At 42.6% G+C, this 16,710-nt stretch overlaps 2 protein-coding genes across 12 annotated transcripts in view; both read left to right on the forward strand.

Annotated features, from left to right (window-relative positions):
• The window catches only part of LOC307180041 (G-protein coupled receptor-associated sorting protein 2), a 135,590-nt gene that overhangs the window by 56,455 nt on the left and 62,425 nt on the right, over nt 1–16,710 (forward strand). The window contains exons 1-2 of one of the 10 annotated variants that reach the window (XM_079910096.1): nt 1,681–1,702; nt 2,056–2,131. The exons of 8 other annotated variants lie outside the window; for them this stretch is intronic. The gene's annotated coding sequence lies outside the window, so the exon portion shown is untranslated. Of the gene's footprint in view, nt 1–1,680; nt 1,703–1,830; nt 1,873–2,055; nt 2,132–16,710 lie in introns of those variants that run through there. One more of the 10 variants, XM_079910094.1, reaches the window with a different exon arrangement.
• GPRASP1 (G protein-coupled receptor associated sorting protein 1) lies at nt 325–8,496 on the forward strand. 2 transcript variants are annotated; one of them, XM_079910086.1, is made up of 4 exons: nt 325–479; nt 1,635–1,702; nt 2,056–2,131; nt 2,455–8,496. In XM_079910086.1, the coding sequence occupies exon 4, from the start codon at nt 2,781–2,783 to the stop codon at nt 6,930–6,932; it is 4,152 nt and encodes a 1,383-aa protein (XP_079766212.1). In that variant the 5' UTR covers nt 325–479; nt 1,635–1,702; nt 2,056–2,131; nt 2,455–2,780; the 3' UTR covers nt 6,933–8,496. The 2 variants fall into 2 exon arrangements, with proteins under 2 accessions (XP_079766212.1, XP_079766211.1); XM_079910085.1 differs by lacking the exons at nt 325–479; nt 1,635–1,702 and adding an exon at nt 1,816–1,872 and having other exon boundaries at nt 2,455–7,768.

The raw sequence follows: 16,710 nt of genomic DNA on the forward strand, positions 1-16,710 counted from the left end.
CACACACACACACCCCGGGACGATCTATATCCATCCGGTGCTCCCTCCAGCGCGGCCCCTCCCTACCCTCCCAACCCCGGCTCCCAGTGCCCCACCGCCCGCCGGCCCCACACGCTGCGGTGCCATAAGTGTGCGGGGCCGGGAGGGTTGTCGCCCGACAGGTGGCGGCGGAGGGCCGGCGTGGCCCCGCCCCTGAGGCCGGGACTCCTCCCGGCCCCGCTCCTTTCTGGGTTGGAACTACTGTGGGCCTGGGAGGGGGAGTCGAGCCCATTCGTGCAGTATCCCTCCGCCCCCTTCCCGACACCCTCGCCGCGAGCGGTTGGTGCCGCAGCCTTCGTAGCCCCTGCCGGGTTTGGCGCAGCCGCGCGGGGGGCTGGACGCCTCTTTGCCATTCTGCCCGCACGGCGAGCGGTGGGAATCCGAGTGAGGAGCTGCGACAGGAGGGGGAGGCCGACCATCGGGACCCTGCGTCTGCGAAGGCAAGTGGGGGTGTCTCGGGGGCGACGAGCGGCTCACACCCTGCCCCCCGGACCCTAGCAGCCTGATGAGTGGGAGGCAGCCGGGTTGGAGCGGGTCCCTAAGAGAGGTGCTCATCGCCGGGGGACCCCTGGCCCTGAGGAGGCGGCGACCGGCGGGGACCGGGCCCGGGGCGCGAGGTCTTGGCCACAGGGCTTCCCCCGGATTCTGGGGAGGCGAACGGCGCGGCCGCTCCCCGGCGGGCTTTCTGGGCGCCCGAGCCCCGCCGTCGACGGTGCCTGTGCCAGAAGAGGGCTGTGGGGGAGGTTGCTGCGGGCGAAATGGCGGAGGGGAGCCGGGGTTGGGGCGTCGGGGAGGCTCCCGGGGGTGGCGGCCGGAGCCGAGTGCCGAGCGGGCGGGCGCGGGGGGCCGCCCGCCCGGGCCTTTATTCTGGAAAGGGGTCCGTCGGACCACACGTGCCGGGTGCTGTCCCTTCGCACAGGCGCCCCTTTGAGGCCAGAGTGTCCTGTGTGCGCGGTAGATCTGGCGATTTCAGGCCCCGGGGTGCATTTGTAGAGGAGAGGCTTGAGAAAAACTAGCGACGGGAAAACGGCCTGTATTTCTCAAGTTGTGTGGGGATGGGGGGTGAGGGTGGGCAGCAGCCATTGACTGGACACCCGAATTGGGATGGTGTGACTGCGACCAGAGCAGGTCAGGCATCCAGGAATACCTCCTAAAATTCTCCTCTCTACCGGGTTTCTCCACACCTCCTGGCCTTCCTCCCTCACCTCCATCCAAGATGGGGGGTGGAAAAGATGGACTGGGAGGTGAGGGTGGGACAGAAGTCGTAAATACAAGTACAACCACACAACCTGCTTTCTAGAATATGCGAGCGTCCTTACCCCAATCTATGTTGTATAGTACAAGAGATGTGAACACCAAGTAGTGAATCTTTAGAATTGGAGAAGAGAGTAAGAGGAAGAGTGTGATGTGAAGATGAGTTATCCAGAAGCCTGATCCATAGGGCTTAAATTAAAAGAAAATATTCTAACCAACGGGACTGTAAATGTTAAAAGATGACTTGGGTACTCCTATGTTTGTTGTTTGTCTGTCTACCAAGCACTCAGCTGCTACCATTATTTCTTGACCCTCTTACCTTTTGATCTGTTTTTCCATAGGCCTGCTTTAAGGCTGGTCACTTCTGCAAGGAAAGAAAGGAGGAGGAGTCTGGTTCAAATCTCTGGAGGTTTGTGCGAAGAGGGGCGATGCAGGAGACAGCTACCCAGTATTATCATGGCAGGTTCTTTGATCCAAGTGGTTTCAGGGCCTCCTCCACCTCTCCTACTCTCTGTCAAATTTGCACATTGCCGCAGAACCCCTTGCCCATTTCCTGCAGGAGATATTAGGAATAGTGAGGTAAGTGTGGATTGATTCGTGAATGGGAGGAAAAGACCTAAGTGTAGGAACCAGGAGACAGAAAACATTAGACATATTAGACCCTTAAACAGAAAGAGAGATGTTTGTATCAGGGGTCAGGGTTCTTGCTTGTCTATCTAGCAGTCAGGCTCCATTCTCTGCTATATGTTTACTTGTACCCAGGATATGCAGGCTGCTGTAGAGTTTGACGCCACTGGGATCAAGGAAAGGAGCAAGAAATTGTGCCACATCAGTGCAGGTTGGTATGGGAATGGGTACAACTTTTGGGTGTGGTAGAGAAGACCAACATAGGTCCAAGAGTGATTAGGGTCTGGCCTGGGGGCTCCTCAGCCTCTCCCATTGCCAAGATACTTAACCACCGTTTTCATACCTGTTTAATAACAGGCAAAGTAATATGACAGCTTTGGGGATAAAAATTGTAGAAAAAATGAAGGTGATAGAGAGACTTCTAATAGCCTAACTCTCCCATCAAGCATTTGAGGTCCAGTCTCTCTATGTGAGTCTTCATGGAGTGACACAGTTGGAATAGACTTAAAGCCCCACGTCATTCTCGCTTCCTAGATTGACTTCCAGTGGCAGCTCTGGTGGTGTTGGAATTGCTGCTGACCACCACCCTCAACAGGTCTACACCCACCCAAGAATCATCCATCCTCTCCCAGCTTGGTTGTGCTTTATCTTCACTCTGACTGTATTATTGGCTGAGGCTGAGATTGGGAAGGAGGCTGATTGACTGCTGGACTGGTGATTGACTCTAACTTTTGTTTCCAACTGTATCACCTGAATCATCAAAAGATTAGAGTGTGAAGATAGAAAACTGTGACAGGTCTGTGGTAGAGGCTGAGACTGGGATAGCAGTATTTAATCATGTCTTCTCTGTAACTTGTACTATGACTGGGGCTGAGATTGAGCCTGGCATCCAGGCCAAGCCTGAAAAGAAGCCTGGAGAAGAAGTTGGGAGTGGGGCTGAGAGAGAGAATGAAGTCCCAGTGGTGGTCAGACCCAAGGTAAGGACCCAGGCCCAGGTAATGCCTGGAGCAAGGCCCAAAACTGAGACCATGGCAGTAGTTGGGACACATCCTAAGAGTGAGGCCAAGGCAATCACTGGGGCAAGGTCAATGGATGAAACTTATTCATGGGCCAAGACTGAGTTTGATGCTGAGGCACTACTGAAGACAGAGGAAGTGTCCCAAACCAATGCTATATCCTGGCCACTGATCAGTACTGAGTCAGGGTCAATTGCTAAAACTAAGATCTGGTCTATGGATAGGGAACTGGTCTGTATGGATGCTGAGTCCTTTCCTGGCACCAAGGTCAAGTCCCAATCAGGTATCCAGCCTTTGTTTGAGTCAGAGGAGGAGACCAATATGGGTTCCTGGTGCCATCCCAGGCCTACATCCAAAAAAGAGACTTCTCACAATTGTGATTTCAGATGGGTGGATAGATTCTCTGTGAGCTCCTGGTTCTGGAGTAGAGAAGAGGTCAGTACAAGGCTTCATCCTAGAGACAGGGTAAAGGCCAGTACTAGGTCCAGGCACATGGCCAAAGAAGAGGCCATGCCTAGGCCCAAAACCAGTCGGGAGCTTTATGTTGCATCCAGTTCTGGTTCTGAGGATGAATCTATTAAGACATCCTGGTTCTGGGCCAGAGAAAAGACCAGTGTCTGGTCTAAGCGCAGGGAAGAGACCAATAGTAGGTCCTGGTTTAGATCTAAGAAAGAAGTCTCTGAATCTAATTCTGCGTCTGAATGTGAGGACAATGTAAAATCCTGGTTCTGGGCTGGAGAGGAGGCCAGGTACAAACCCAGAGCCAGGAAAGGGGCCGATGTCAGGGCCAGGCACAGGGCCAAGCGAGAAGCTTCCATTGATTTCATGTCTGGCTCTATGGATATAGTCAAAAAAGAGTCCTGGTTCTGGCCTGGAGAAAAGGCTAATAACTTGTCTAGGCCCAAGTCCAAGAAAGAGGTCAGGGCCAGAGCAATGGCAAAGGAAGAGGCCAAAATCAAGGCCAGAGCCAGGACAAAGCGAGAAGCCAGGTCAGAGGAAGAGTTCCTCACTGGGGCCTGGTTCTGGGCTGCAGAAGAGTCCAGCATAGTGGGTGGGGCCACTGTCAAGTCCTGTTCTCAAGTGAAAGATGAGTCCATTGTTGGCAGTTGGTTCTGGACTGAAGAAGAGGCCAGTATGGGGACTGAGGCCAGTGGTAAATTCAGACCAAAGACTGAGCAGGAGCCTATTGGCAATTCTATGCTTGGAACTGGGGAAAAGACCAGTGTGGAAACTGAGGCTGATGCCACTTCCAAATCTGTGCCAGCAGATGATACAGTAAAGGTCATTGCCAGTTTCTGCTTCTGGGCTAATGAAGAAACCAACCCAGAGGCTAAAGAAGAGACCATTTTTGGGTCTTGGTTTTGGGTCAGTGATGAGGTCAGTGTGGAAGCTGGTATTGGGGCCAGCTGTGGGTCCAGGCCAAGGTCTGAGGAAGAAGAGGTCATTGGTCCCTGGTTCTGGGCTGGAGAAGAAATCAATACAGAGCCTGAGTTTAGAGAAGAGGCCAGGCCAGGAGCTGAAGAAGAGACAATATTTGAATCCTGGTTTTGGGCTGGAAACCAGGCCCAGATGGATTCTGGGGCTGAAGTCAATTGTAACACTATGCCAGAGACTGAAGAAGAGGAGCCCATTATTGGGTCATGGTTCTGGGCTGGAGTAGAAGCTTGTGGGAGGGCTGAAGTCAGCAACAAGTCTAGCCTGGAGGACAAGGAAAAGGGTATTATATCATCTTGGTTTGGGACCACTGAAGAGATCAGTATGAAGTATGCCACTGGTACCCAATGTAAATTTATGACAACTGCTGAAGAGATCAATACTGAGTCTGACTTCTGGTCAGGAGAACATCCCTGTATGTTTGCTGCCAATGGAGGCAGCTGGAAGTCTAGGCCAGAGGAGGAACAGGACACTGTTGATTCATGGTTCTGGTCCAGAAAATATACAAGGCCAGCGACCACTGTAGGGCCCTGGTTATGGGCTGTGGAAGAGGGCAGTATAGATGATAGGGCTGAAGAAGAAGCCAAGGCATCAACCAAGGAGGAGACCATGATCACGTCCTGGTTCTGGAAAGGGGATAAAGCCATTATAGGGGCTACAGATAGAGAAGAATCCAGGCCAGATGCTGAAGAGGAAGACATTATTGATTCTTGGTTCTGGGCTGGGGAGGAAGACAGGCTTGAAACAGAAGCAGAGGCTAGAGAAGAGGACAGGCTGGCAGCTGAAGAGGAACATTTTGTTGGGTCTTGGTTCTGGGCCAGGGAAGAGGCCATTAGGAACAAGGCTAACATTTGCAGCAAATACAGTCCAGAAGCTGAAGAGGAGGAAGTCATTGTTGAGTCCTGGTTCTGGGCTGAAGAAGAAGCCAGTCTGGAGGCAGGGGATAGTTTTGAGTCCAAGCATGGCACTGAAAAGGAGGAAATCATTATTGGGTCCTGGTTCTGGGCTGAAGAATATAATATAGACGTTGGACCCCAGGCAATAGAAGAGACCACATCAAGGTCTGGAGAGGAAAACACTTTTGGATCCTTGTTCTGGGATGCAAAAGAAATCAATGTAGAAGCAGAAACATGCTGTGCATATAAGCCAGAGGATGATGAAGAGATGATTGTTGAGTCCTGGTTCTGGTCTGGAGACAAGGCCATTAATGAGACTGAAACTGTGGCCACCTCTGAATCCAGGCCAGAAAATGAGGAAGGGGCAGTTGTTGGGTCCTGGTTTGGAGCTAAAAATGAGGCCAATAACAGGACTGGTAATGGAACCAACTATGAGTCAAGGACAGTAGCTGAGGAGGATGAGGCCATAGTGGGGTCCTGGTTCTGGGCAGGAGATGAGGCCCATTTTGAATCAAATCCTAGCCCTGTGAACAGGGCCATTTGCAGGTCCAGATGTTCAGTTGAGCAGGAGCCTGATGCTTTACGCAGGCCCCAGAACTGGGAGGAGGTTACTGTTCAGTTCAAGCCTGGCCCATGGGGTAGTGTTGGCTTCCCATCCCCAAGCCCCTTTAGATTTTCAAAAGAAGCAGCATTTCTGTTCTCTGAAATGTTTGGAGGAAAGCCCAAGCACATGGAACTGAGCCTAGAAGGGGAAGAGCAGGAATCTTTGCTTCAGCCTGATAAGCCTGACCCTGAGTTCCCATTTCAGTATGATCTGTCCTACCGGTCAGTCAGGGAAATTCAAGAACATCTTAGGACGAGGGAGAGTGCAGAGCCTGAGAGTTGGTTCTGCAGCTGCATACAGTGTGAGCTTAAAATTGGTCCTGAAGAGTTTGAAGAACTCCTTCTATTAATGGACAAAATTCGAGATCCTTTTATTCATGAAATATATAAAATTGCAATGGGTGTGAGGAGTGCTTCTCAATTTACTCATTATTTCATTCGCGATTCAGGTGTTGTTTCACTTACTGAAACCTTGCTCAATTATCCCTCCTCCCGAGTTAAGACAAGGTTTTCGGAAAATATGATTCACTTGGCTCCACCTTATCCAAATCTAAACATGATTCAGACATACGTATGTCAAGTGTGTGAGGAAACTCTTGCTTATAGGTTGGATTCCCCTGAGCAGTTATCTGGAATAAAGATGGTTAGACACCTCACTACAACTACTGACTATCACACACTGGTTGCCAAGTATATATCTGGGTTTCTCTCCTTATTAGCCACGGGCAATACCAAAACCAGATTTCATGTTCTGAAAATGCTACTGAATTTGTCTGAAAATCCTGTCATGACAAAAGAAATGCTCAGTGCTGAAGCAGTGTCAGAATTTATGGGCCTTTTTAACAGGAAAGAGACAAATGACAATGTTCAGGTTGTTCTAGCAATGCTTGAGAATATTGGTAACAATATTAAAAAAGAGGCACTGTGGTTCACTGATGATGATTTCAGTCTTGAGCCATTTATTTCTGCATTCCATGAAGTTGAGAAATTTGCTAAGGAACTGCAAGGCAAAACAGATGATCAGAATGACCCTGAGGCAGAACAAAAGAATGAGTATGATTAATCACTTGCCTCTGATTGTCCTTATGTTCCTGAGTTATGGTCCTTGAATAATGCTTTAGTTTTCAAAGTTGGTTCTGTGTTGTAATGTACACTTTAATGCTGATACTGACTTTGCCAAACTCTGTGTATGAGCTGGATCAATCTTCTGATGCCAAACGAATATTAAAACTGAAAGCACATTTGTTGATACTTGTTTTTGTCTAGATTGTGAATTTACCATTTAGGTTTATAGTGAACTGAGCTATTATAAGTAAGCTACCCTTCTGATTGCTGTTCTAGTGTTATTGATGTCTATTTGAATCATGTTGGGTTTTCAATAAAGTTCTGTGTTAAAGTTGGCAGAAATCACCCTTCTCTGTGAACATAAAATATAGATGCAAAAATAACATACGATAACACAGAGGTAATTAACGTATGAATAATAATGCTCCTTGAAAAAGCTATTCTCGCATCTTTAAATGAAAATGTCACCATGGGCTGCTACTCAGGGTATGCTTCAGAGAAGAAGGACCCAATTAATTTGGGCTCTGAAATGTAAGGAAGAGGTTGGATGTTGTGAAGAAAAACTTGGAGTTGGAAAAAGTGTTCCTATGGGAGTGAGGTATTCAGTCTGCCTGGAGTGGCTGGGAGGAGTGTATTAAGGGATATAGAGGATAAGGTAAGTTTTGAAGAGCTGAGAAGTTGTATTTTGCAGTTCAAAGTATGGGTGTTTCTTTGATCTTGCTTAAAGGTTCAAAGAATAAGACCAGAAAGCACACAAATTTAACTGTCAGGAAGACCATTTCTTCATGGTGGTGCCATGGAAAGTGTTAAGGTAATAGCATACAGCCACTAAAAGTGATGATATATACGTTTTAAAATTGGCTAAGAAAAGCTCTGATACTTTCTGTATTTGGTGAAATAGAAAAGACTGGTATCATACATGGAAAGATGATCCCTCTCCCCCAAAAATGTGTGAAATGGACTGAATTTATGCAAATATATTATTTGATTATGGAAAATCCTGCAACCATGTAAAACATGTCAAAGGAATAAAGAAATGTGAGAGACTACAACTTCAGAAGCACTGGCTTGCTAAATAAAACTGCATAATTTAATGGGAGTAAGCTGTAAACTTTCCAAAGTTTCTGAGTTTATGGTACACATTTTTCGGATTCACAAAAGTAATAACGTATCCTCAGATAGGAGCAAAAGTCAGGGATAAAGTTGGTTTGGGGTGGGGGGTAGTCCAGGCTAAAGGGAAATATACAAAGTTTTATTCACTTTTCGTTTGTCTCAGGGTGCAAAGTGCTTTTTTCCTACCGGATTCTAGGCTGCAAGGTTTATGGAAGTAAGGCAAAGTGGCAGTTTTGCCTCCATTCACAAACCACAAGTGCTAACAGAGTTCGTCCTGGTGGTGGAAATTGGAGATTGAATGTTTGTTTTGGCTATCAGTATTTTTCAAGACAGATCCTGTGTGTGTTTTAATACGTCGCCCGAGTTTTGCACAGAATATTAAAAGTCAGTTGGTCTCCAAACTCCTCGTGGGGTGTTCCTCGCCAGCCCTGTGCTCCCACAGAGCAAGGCCCAGGCTTAGGGCTGGAAGCTTTGGCTCCGAATCCAGCCTTCCTTTCAGCTCTCTATCTTCACCCCCATCGGGAGCTTCAGATTGTTCTAGCAAGCAGCTCAACCCCAGAGGCACAAGACTGTACCTTGCGTGCTGCAGGGCTGCAGCAGACTTACGGAGTGCGCGGTCACGTGGGGCTAACTGGGGGTCACGTGACCGCACTCTCACTTAGACCGGCGTGGAGGTGTGTCGCACTGAAAAGGGATGGGAAAGACTTGCACCTGACGCTTGACAGACGGCAGTGAGAGGAGTGGTCGGACGTGATGGTGGATGCGTGGGCGGGTGTCTCTCCATGCTGCACTAGCCTGAAAGCTAATCCCTCAGGCGCCCAGAATTATGGCCTTTGTTGGCTGAGGACACAATCCCTCAGCCAATCGCGAGCGTCTTAGCCAGGGTCTGTTTTTGTCCAGGAGCTGAAGAGGCAGGAAGTCATCCTGCGGGAGGCATACGTGGAGGGAAGCATCGGCCGCTGCTAGAGGAGGTGGGCTCGACGCCGGATATTGGCATCCGTGGGAGGTGGTGGTGGAGACTAGGTCCGGGTAGAGGAAGTGTCTCGGAGCCTCGCGCTCCCTCCTGCCTTCTGCAAGCCCCTACCCCACCCTCATCTCCCCGCCCAGCGCTGCGTGACTGTTTCTCTGTGTGGGTGGGAGAGGTGGACACGTGGAAGCAGTTGGCTTCAGGGGAGCCCAGAAAGAGGAAACGGTGAAGTGACAATTTGTGAACACCGGTGGCCCTGGATCAGGAAACGCAGGTGTGAGGATACGAACTGTGAGCTACACTCCGTTCCTCCCACCTAGTTGGCACTCACTCTTCTGTCTGTCTGTCAGACAGCCGGGATGGCTGGGCTCAATATTGTGGGCAAGTTAGTGGCGGGAGTGAGGTGGGAGTAATGAGAGGGCAACAGGACTGACCTTTACTCTAAGGTTCCAGCTGCCTGGAGATGCAAGAGAGGAATGAACCTCAATCTGGGCAGCTCTAGGGAAGGGGAGAGACAACACACTCACAAGGAGGAAACCTAGATGCTTTGGGCCCTTCACATAGGATTTCTCATTGGGTTATAAGCAAGCTTCTCAACCCTCAAGAGGATTCCTGGATCTCAAGCCAGGCAGCAGCATCCTGGGGGTCTGACCTGGATGTGAGATTCTGAAAGAGCTTAGTCCCATTGTGCCCTCAACAGTTCCCATCTAGAAACACAAGGGTCATTGTTCCACCTGCTCCATCTGAGGCTCCCTCCCTTTTCAGTCTTGGGCCTCAGAGGAGGGTCCTTCTGGGAACCACCTACAAACTGCTTTATGAATATTCTCACAAGTTCACCTCCGCTGTCCCTTTGCTCTTTTCCTTGTATTTTTTTTCTGGCCAGTGCTTTAGACTTGGCGATTTGCATCTATCCTTGGTGGCATTCCCTTATTTGTGGTAATCCCTTTTGGTCAGAGCTCAGCTTTAGGAGGTATCCACAAGATACCAAAGTCCTTTTAGGAGAGTATAGTTAGAAAAAAATAAATTTTACTAATCCCATTAACCTCAGTATTTGCACATTTTACAGATTTGAAGCCAATTAGTACATAGCAATCTTTTTCATTTCTGTTTTACAGATTCATATTCCTCCATTATGTGTCACTACTATAATTGGTTCAATTACTCTCCTATATATGGGCATTTTTTTCCAATATTTTGCTCTTGCAAACACTGCTGGAAGAATAATCTTGTGCAATTGTAATTTTTGTATGGTTAGAGGTATATCTTCAGGGTAGATTCCTAGAAGTGGGGATGGTTGATCAAATGGTAACTTCATATGTAGTTTTATTAGATACTCTGAAGTATCCCTCCAAAGGGGTATTACAGATTTTCATCCCTGTCAGCAATTTATGGGTTGTCTGTTTACCTTCAGCCTTGCCAATAAATTTCTTATTATCCTTTTGATATTTGTAAATTATCTAGTGATGTCATCTCTCTCATTCCTAATGTTAGTAATTGTGTCTTTTGTTTTCCTTTATCATTCTGGCTAGATGCTTATCAATTTTATTGACCTCAACAAACTAGTGTTTAGTTTTATTGGTTTTCTTTATTGTTTTTCTTGTTTCTATTTCATTGGGTTTTGCTCTTATTTTTTTTCTTTGGTTTACTTTGTGTTTGTTACTATTTTATTTCTAGCTACTTGAAATAGAAGCTGAGGTCATTAATTTGAGACCATTGCTTTTCTAAGGTAGGTTTTTTAGTACTGTAAAATTCCCTCTAATAATGCTTAAGCTGTATCCCACAAATTTTAATATGTTGTGTTTTCATTTTTCTTCAATGGAAATTACATACTAATTTCTTTTTTAGTTTCTTCTTTGACCCAAGAGTTATTTAGAAGTAGGCTATGTAGTTCCTAAGTATTTGAGGCTTTTCCAGATATGTTTCAGTTATGTATTTCTACAGTGCTGACCACAGTATCATTGTGGTCAGAGAACTTACTTTGTGTGGCCTGAATCCTTTTAATTTATTGAGTCTTCCTTTTTGGCCCAGAATATGGTCTATCTTGGTAAATATTCCAATTGCACTTGAAAAGAATGTGTATTTTTCTGTTGTCCTGTGAACTGTTCTATAAATGTCAGTTAGGTCTAGTTGGTTCATAAACTTGTTTAGGTCTTCTTTTGTATGTGTTTCCTTATTTTGTCTGTACTTGTTATTGAGAGAGAGGTGCTGAAATCTGACTGTAATTGTGGATATGCCTATCTCCTTGACATTCTATCACAGTATTTTTTGTTGTTTTTACTGTTTTTTAATATACTGCTAGATTCAACTTGCCAGTTTTTTCATTATTCTTCATGAGTGATATTGGTCTATGATTTTATTTTTTTATGCTGTAGTTTTCTCACCATAGTTTCAAAGTTATATTAGTCTTATTAAATGAGTTAGGATAGTTTTTGTTCTTTTTCTAGTCTCAGGAAGAGTTTGTATAACATAAAGAATGTCTTTAAAAAGACATTCTTTTATGGCAGAACATACATTATATAGCATTTTACAGGTAACACAAAATAGGCTTTCACAGACATTATCTTCACCACAGCTTATTCACACAGTTCCTTGCACCTGGAGGGGTCAACTTTCTCACTCACTTGTCCCTTCCTACCAGTCATCTCCAGCCCCCTATAATGTCTGTCAAAGGCCTATCCATTCTTCAGAGATTTTCTAGAAGGCCATCTACCCCCTTCATAGTGACACTCGTGATGCCTTTCATCAGCTCCATGAACTGTCACCTACAGGTGTCCAATGCTCGTCGAGTTGTCATGCCTTACTCAAGAGTCAAGCAAGGACTTCTTCCTTTGGTATGGGGCTGTAGGCTGGATAATTTCTCTTAGAACTGTATAGTGAGCTTAGTAGATACAGTTTTTAATAGGTCTATAACCCTAGTAGCAAAATTTTTAAGTCTTGTACTAATAGAATTGGGGAACATGGTATTGCATTGTTGTTTTGATATTATTAATGAGATTAAACCTACTTTCAGATGTTTATTAGCCAGTTTGGTTTTCTTTTTGTGAGCAGAGTATGTGTAGGCTTTTCCCATTTGCCTTTTAGAGGTTCTTGGTTTAGAGGTTCCTAAAGGTTCAAGAACTCCTTATTGATTTGTATATACACACAAGCCTGTGAATAGTTCAGGGAATTTTGAAAGAAAAATAATATAGAAGTTGGAAAGTATTTGCCCCACAAAGAATTTTTAAAATTTTGTCAAATCTGTTGGTAAAACAGAGTAGAACTACTCAGGAAAAGTTAAATGGAATACAGATAGAGAGCCCTTATATTGCCACGTATATGTGGGCATTTATAGTAGGGTGACAGTTCAGATTCATGGAGAAAAGTGAAAGATTCAGTGTGTCAGGGATCCTCAAGACCATTCACAGGTTCAGTGATTGGCTAGCAGGACTTACAAGGTTCAGTATACAGTTGTACTCACAGCTATGATTTATTACAAAAGAATGCAAAACCAAATCAGTGAAGGAAAAAAGCGCATGGAGCAAAGTTCTAAAAAAACCAGGTGCAAGCTTCCAGGAGCCTTCTCCCAGTGGAGTCCCACAGAATACACTTAATTCCTCCAACAACAATTGATGACAACATGTGTGAAATGTTATTTATCAAGGAAGCTTATTAGATACTCAGTGCCCAAGATTTGGGGGAGGTTGGGGTACCCTTTGCCTAGCATGTACCGAAATTCCAGACTCCCAGAAGGAAAGAAGTTATTCAGCATAAACCATATTGTTTGCACAAAGAGTTTAGGTACAGTGAGCCAATCTTATCTGTTCTGGGAATGGTGGGAACCTTCTTTAAATCCAGGTTAACAGAATCCAGCCAAAGGCCAACCGTGTAAGGACTTTATAAGACTAGCAATCTCAGGTCTGCTGTGCTAATAACTCTTTTCTACACATTTGGTGAGTGATGTTAGAATAATTAGCTAATCATTTGGGAAAACAAGTAATGTTATATCACAGTACATGTGAACAAATTCCACTAAGATTACATACCTTAAATATATCAAAAGGGGTGGGAGGATAAAGAAAAAGAAACAATTAATTACCTAGAATGAATTTTGGCTTCTGATATGTAGAGGGAAATGGAAATGGATTCTTTCCACATAATACCAGTATCATTTATTAGATAATATGCCCTTACTCCAACAATTTCTCATGTCTCTTTTGTAATATATGGAGTTATCTTCAAATATGTTTCTGAGGTAAATTCTCTCTGGTGTTAGAAGCATACAGGTTTGCTTTTTGCAGTTTATAACAAACTAACAAACACTGTGGGTTAATTGAAATGTAATATCCATAATTCATACATGACTCCTCTCCAATTAATTTTACCATTTTATCTTTAATATCATATTATATTGATTGAGGTGGAGGGGTACTAATATTCTCATATAACTCCTTTGAAATTCTCTTCGAGTTTCAAAATGGAAAAGTGTGTTGGCCAGGCCGAAGAATATGTCTCTGTGTTGCCATGTCAAATGGCATAATTTCCTTTTATTCTCATGGCTGAATTTTATTTATATATGTAAATAAATGTTATACATATTTATATATATATATAACATTTTCTTTATCCATTCATCTGTCAGTGCATATTTAGGTGGTTTCCATGTCTTGTCTATTGTAAATAATGCTACAATGAACATGGTAGAATAGATATCTCTTAGAGATGGTGATTTCATTTCCTTCGAATATATACCCAAAAGTGGGATTACTGGATCATGTGGTAATTTATTTTTAATTTTTTTAAAAGCCTCCATGCTGTTTTCCATAATGGCTACACTAACCCACATTCCTACTAACAGTGTATAAAAGTTTGCTTTTCTTTATATTCTCATCAACACATGTTATCTCTTTTCTTTTTGATAATAGTCATTCTAACAGGTTGAAGTGATACCTCACTGTGGTTTTGATTTGCATTTCCCTGATGACTATTGATGTCATCTTTTCATGACATTAGTGATGTCATCTTTTCATGGAACTGTTGGCCATGTGTATCTCTTTTGTAGAAGACTGTCTATTCAGGTCCTTTACCCATTTTAAAATCAGATTATTATTATTTTTACTATTCAGTTATATGATTTCCTTATATATTTTAGATATAAAACTGTTTTCAGATACAGGTTTTGAAAATATTTTTCCCCATTCTGTAGGTTGTCTTTTCATTTTGTTGGTCATTTCTTTTGCTGTGCAGAAGCTTTTTAGTTTGATGTAGTCCACTTGTTTACTTTTGTTCCTTGTGATTTTGGTGTCATATAAAGAATTTTTTTTGCCAAGACCAATGTCAAGGAGCCTTTTCCCTATGTTTGCTTTTAGGAGTTTTACAGTTTCGGGTGTAATACATTTCAAGTGAATTTTTATGAGTGGTGTAAGGTAGGGGTTCAGTTTCATTCTTTTGCATATGAATATCCACTTTTCCCAGGACAATGTATTGAAGAGACTATATTTTCCCATTGATTTTTCTTGGCTTTCTTGTCAAATATTAGTTTACTGTATATGTGTGGGTTTATCTCTGGGCTGTCAATTCTGTTCCATTGGTCTACATCTTTATGCCAGTACCATAGTGTTATGATTCTATAGCTTTGTAATAAAGTTTGCAATTACAAAGTGTAATTCCTTTAGTTTTGTTCTTTTTTTTAGGACTGCACTGGTTGCTTGTGGTTCCATACGAATTTTAGGATTGTTTTTTGTTTAAAATTCTATAGGAATTTTGATAGGGATTTCATTAAATCTATAGATCACTTTGGGCAGTATGGACATTTTAACAATATTAATTATTCTGATCAATGAACACAGGATATATTTCCATTTATTCATTTGTTCTTCACTTTCTTTTTATCGAAGTCTTATAGCTTTCAATATACAGATCTTTCACTTATTTAAATTTATTCCTAAGAATTTTACTGTTATTGATGGTATTGTAATTGCAATTGTTTTCTTTCTTTATTTTTCAGATAGTTTGTTGTTAGTGTATGGAAACACAACTGATTTTTCTGTGTTGACTGTGTAACCCGAAACTTTACCGAATTCTTTCCAGCAGTTTTTTGGTTGAGTCGTTAGGTTTTTCTAAATATAAGTTTATTTCATGTGCAAACACAGACAGTTGTACTTATTCCTTTCCAATTGGGTTGCTTTTTATTCCCTAATTTCTCTGGCTAGGACTTCCAGTACTATATTGAATAGGAGTAGTCAGAGTGGGCACGCTTGTCTTGTTCCAGATCTTAAAGGAAATGCTTTCACCATTGACTATAATATTAGCTATGAGCTTCTCATGTATGGCCTTTATTATGTTGAGGTACATTCTTGTATACCCTATTTTTGAGAGTTTATCATGAAAGGGTGTTGAAATTTTTCAAATACTTTTTTTTACATCTATTAAGATACATATGATTTTTATCCTTCATTCTGTTAATGTAGTGGATCTCATTTATTGATTTGCATATGGTGAAGCATGCTTTCATCTCAGAGATAAAAATCTCACTTGATCGTGGAATATGATCCTTTCAATGAATTCATTTTGCTAGCATTTTGTTCAGAATATTTGCATTTGCATGTATTTTCATCATGGATATTGGCTTGTAATTTTCTTTTTTTTTAATTAAAAATATTTTTGTGGCATAGTTTTATTGTTTTTTATTTTTTTGATTTTTTAATTAAAGTCTAGTTGATTTACAATGTCATGTTAGTTTCAGGTGTACAGCACAGTAATTCAGTTATACATATATATTTTCTTTTTCAACTCATCTAATTTTATTTTCTTGTAGTGTCCTTCTTTCACTTTGACAGTATGACAGTGATGGTGGCCTCATCAATTGAGTTTGGGAGTGTTCCCTCTCTTCAATTTTTGAGAAATATTGGCATTAATTCTTCTTTAAATATTTGGTAGAATTCATCACAGAAGCCATCTTGTACTGGGCTTTTATCTGTTGAGAGGTGTTTGATTATTGATTTGATCTCTTTACTCATTATTAGTCTGTTCAAATTTTCTATTTCTTCATGATTCAGTCTTGGTAAGTTGCATGTTTGTAGGGATTATGCAGTTCATCTAGTTTATCCAATTTGTTGGTGTATAATTGTTCATAGTAGTCTCTTATGATCCTTTGTATTTCTGTGGTATCAGTTGTAATGTCTCCTCTTTCATTTATAATTTTATTTATTTGAGTCCTTTCTTTTTTTCTTGGTTAGTCTAGCTAAAAGTTTGTCAATTTTGTTTATCTTTTGAAACACAATTCTTAGTTTTGATATTTTCTATTGTTTATTGCAGATATTTCTGTCTTTTCTAATCTTTATTATTTACTTCTTTCAGCTAATTTTAGGCTTAGTTCTTATTCTAGTTTTATGAAGTGTAATGTTAGGTTGTTTATTTGAGATCTTTCTTTTTTCTTAAAATGAAAATTTATAACTATAAACATTCAGAAATAATTTTGCTGCCTCCCATAAGTTTTGGTATTTTGTGTTCCTATTTTCATTGGTGTCAAGATTTTTAAAATTTCTTTTTAGATTTCTTCTTTGATTCGTTGGTTGTTCAGGAGTAGGAATGTGTTATTTAATTTCCACAAATTTGTGAATTTTCCAATTATCCTCCTGTTATTGAATTCTAGTTTCATACCATTGTGGTAGAAAAAGATTCTTGGTATGATTTCAATAATTTTGAATTTGTTAAGACT

Source organism: Stenella coeruleoalba, assembly GCF_951394435.1.
Source record: "Stenella coeruleoalba genome assembly, chromosome: X".
NCBI classification, from domain to species: Eukaryota; Metazoa; Chordata; class Mammalia; order Artiodactyla; family Delphinidae; genus Stenella; species Stenella coeruleoalba.

Excerpts from the sequence above, each read along its gene's own strand:
- GPRASP1 (XM_079910086.1), top strand. The coding sequence starts at position 2,781 with ATGACTGGGGCTGAGATTGAGCCTGGCATCCAGGCCAAGCCTGAAAAG.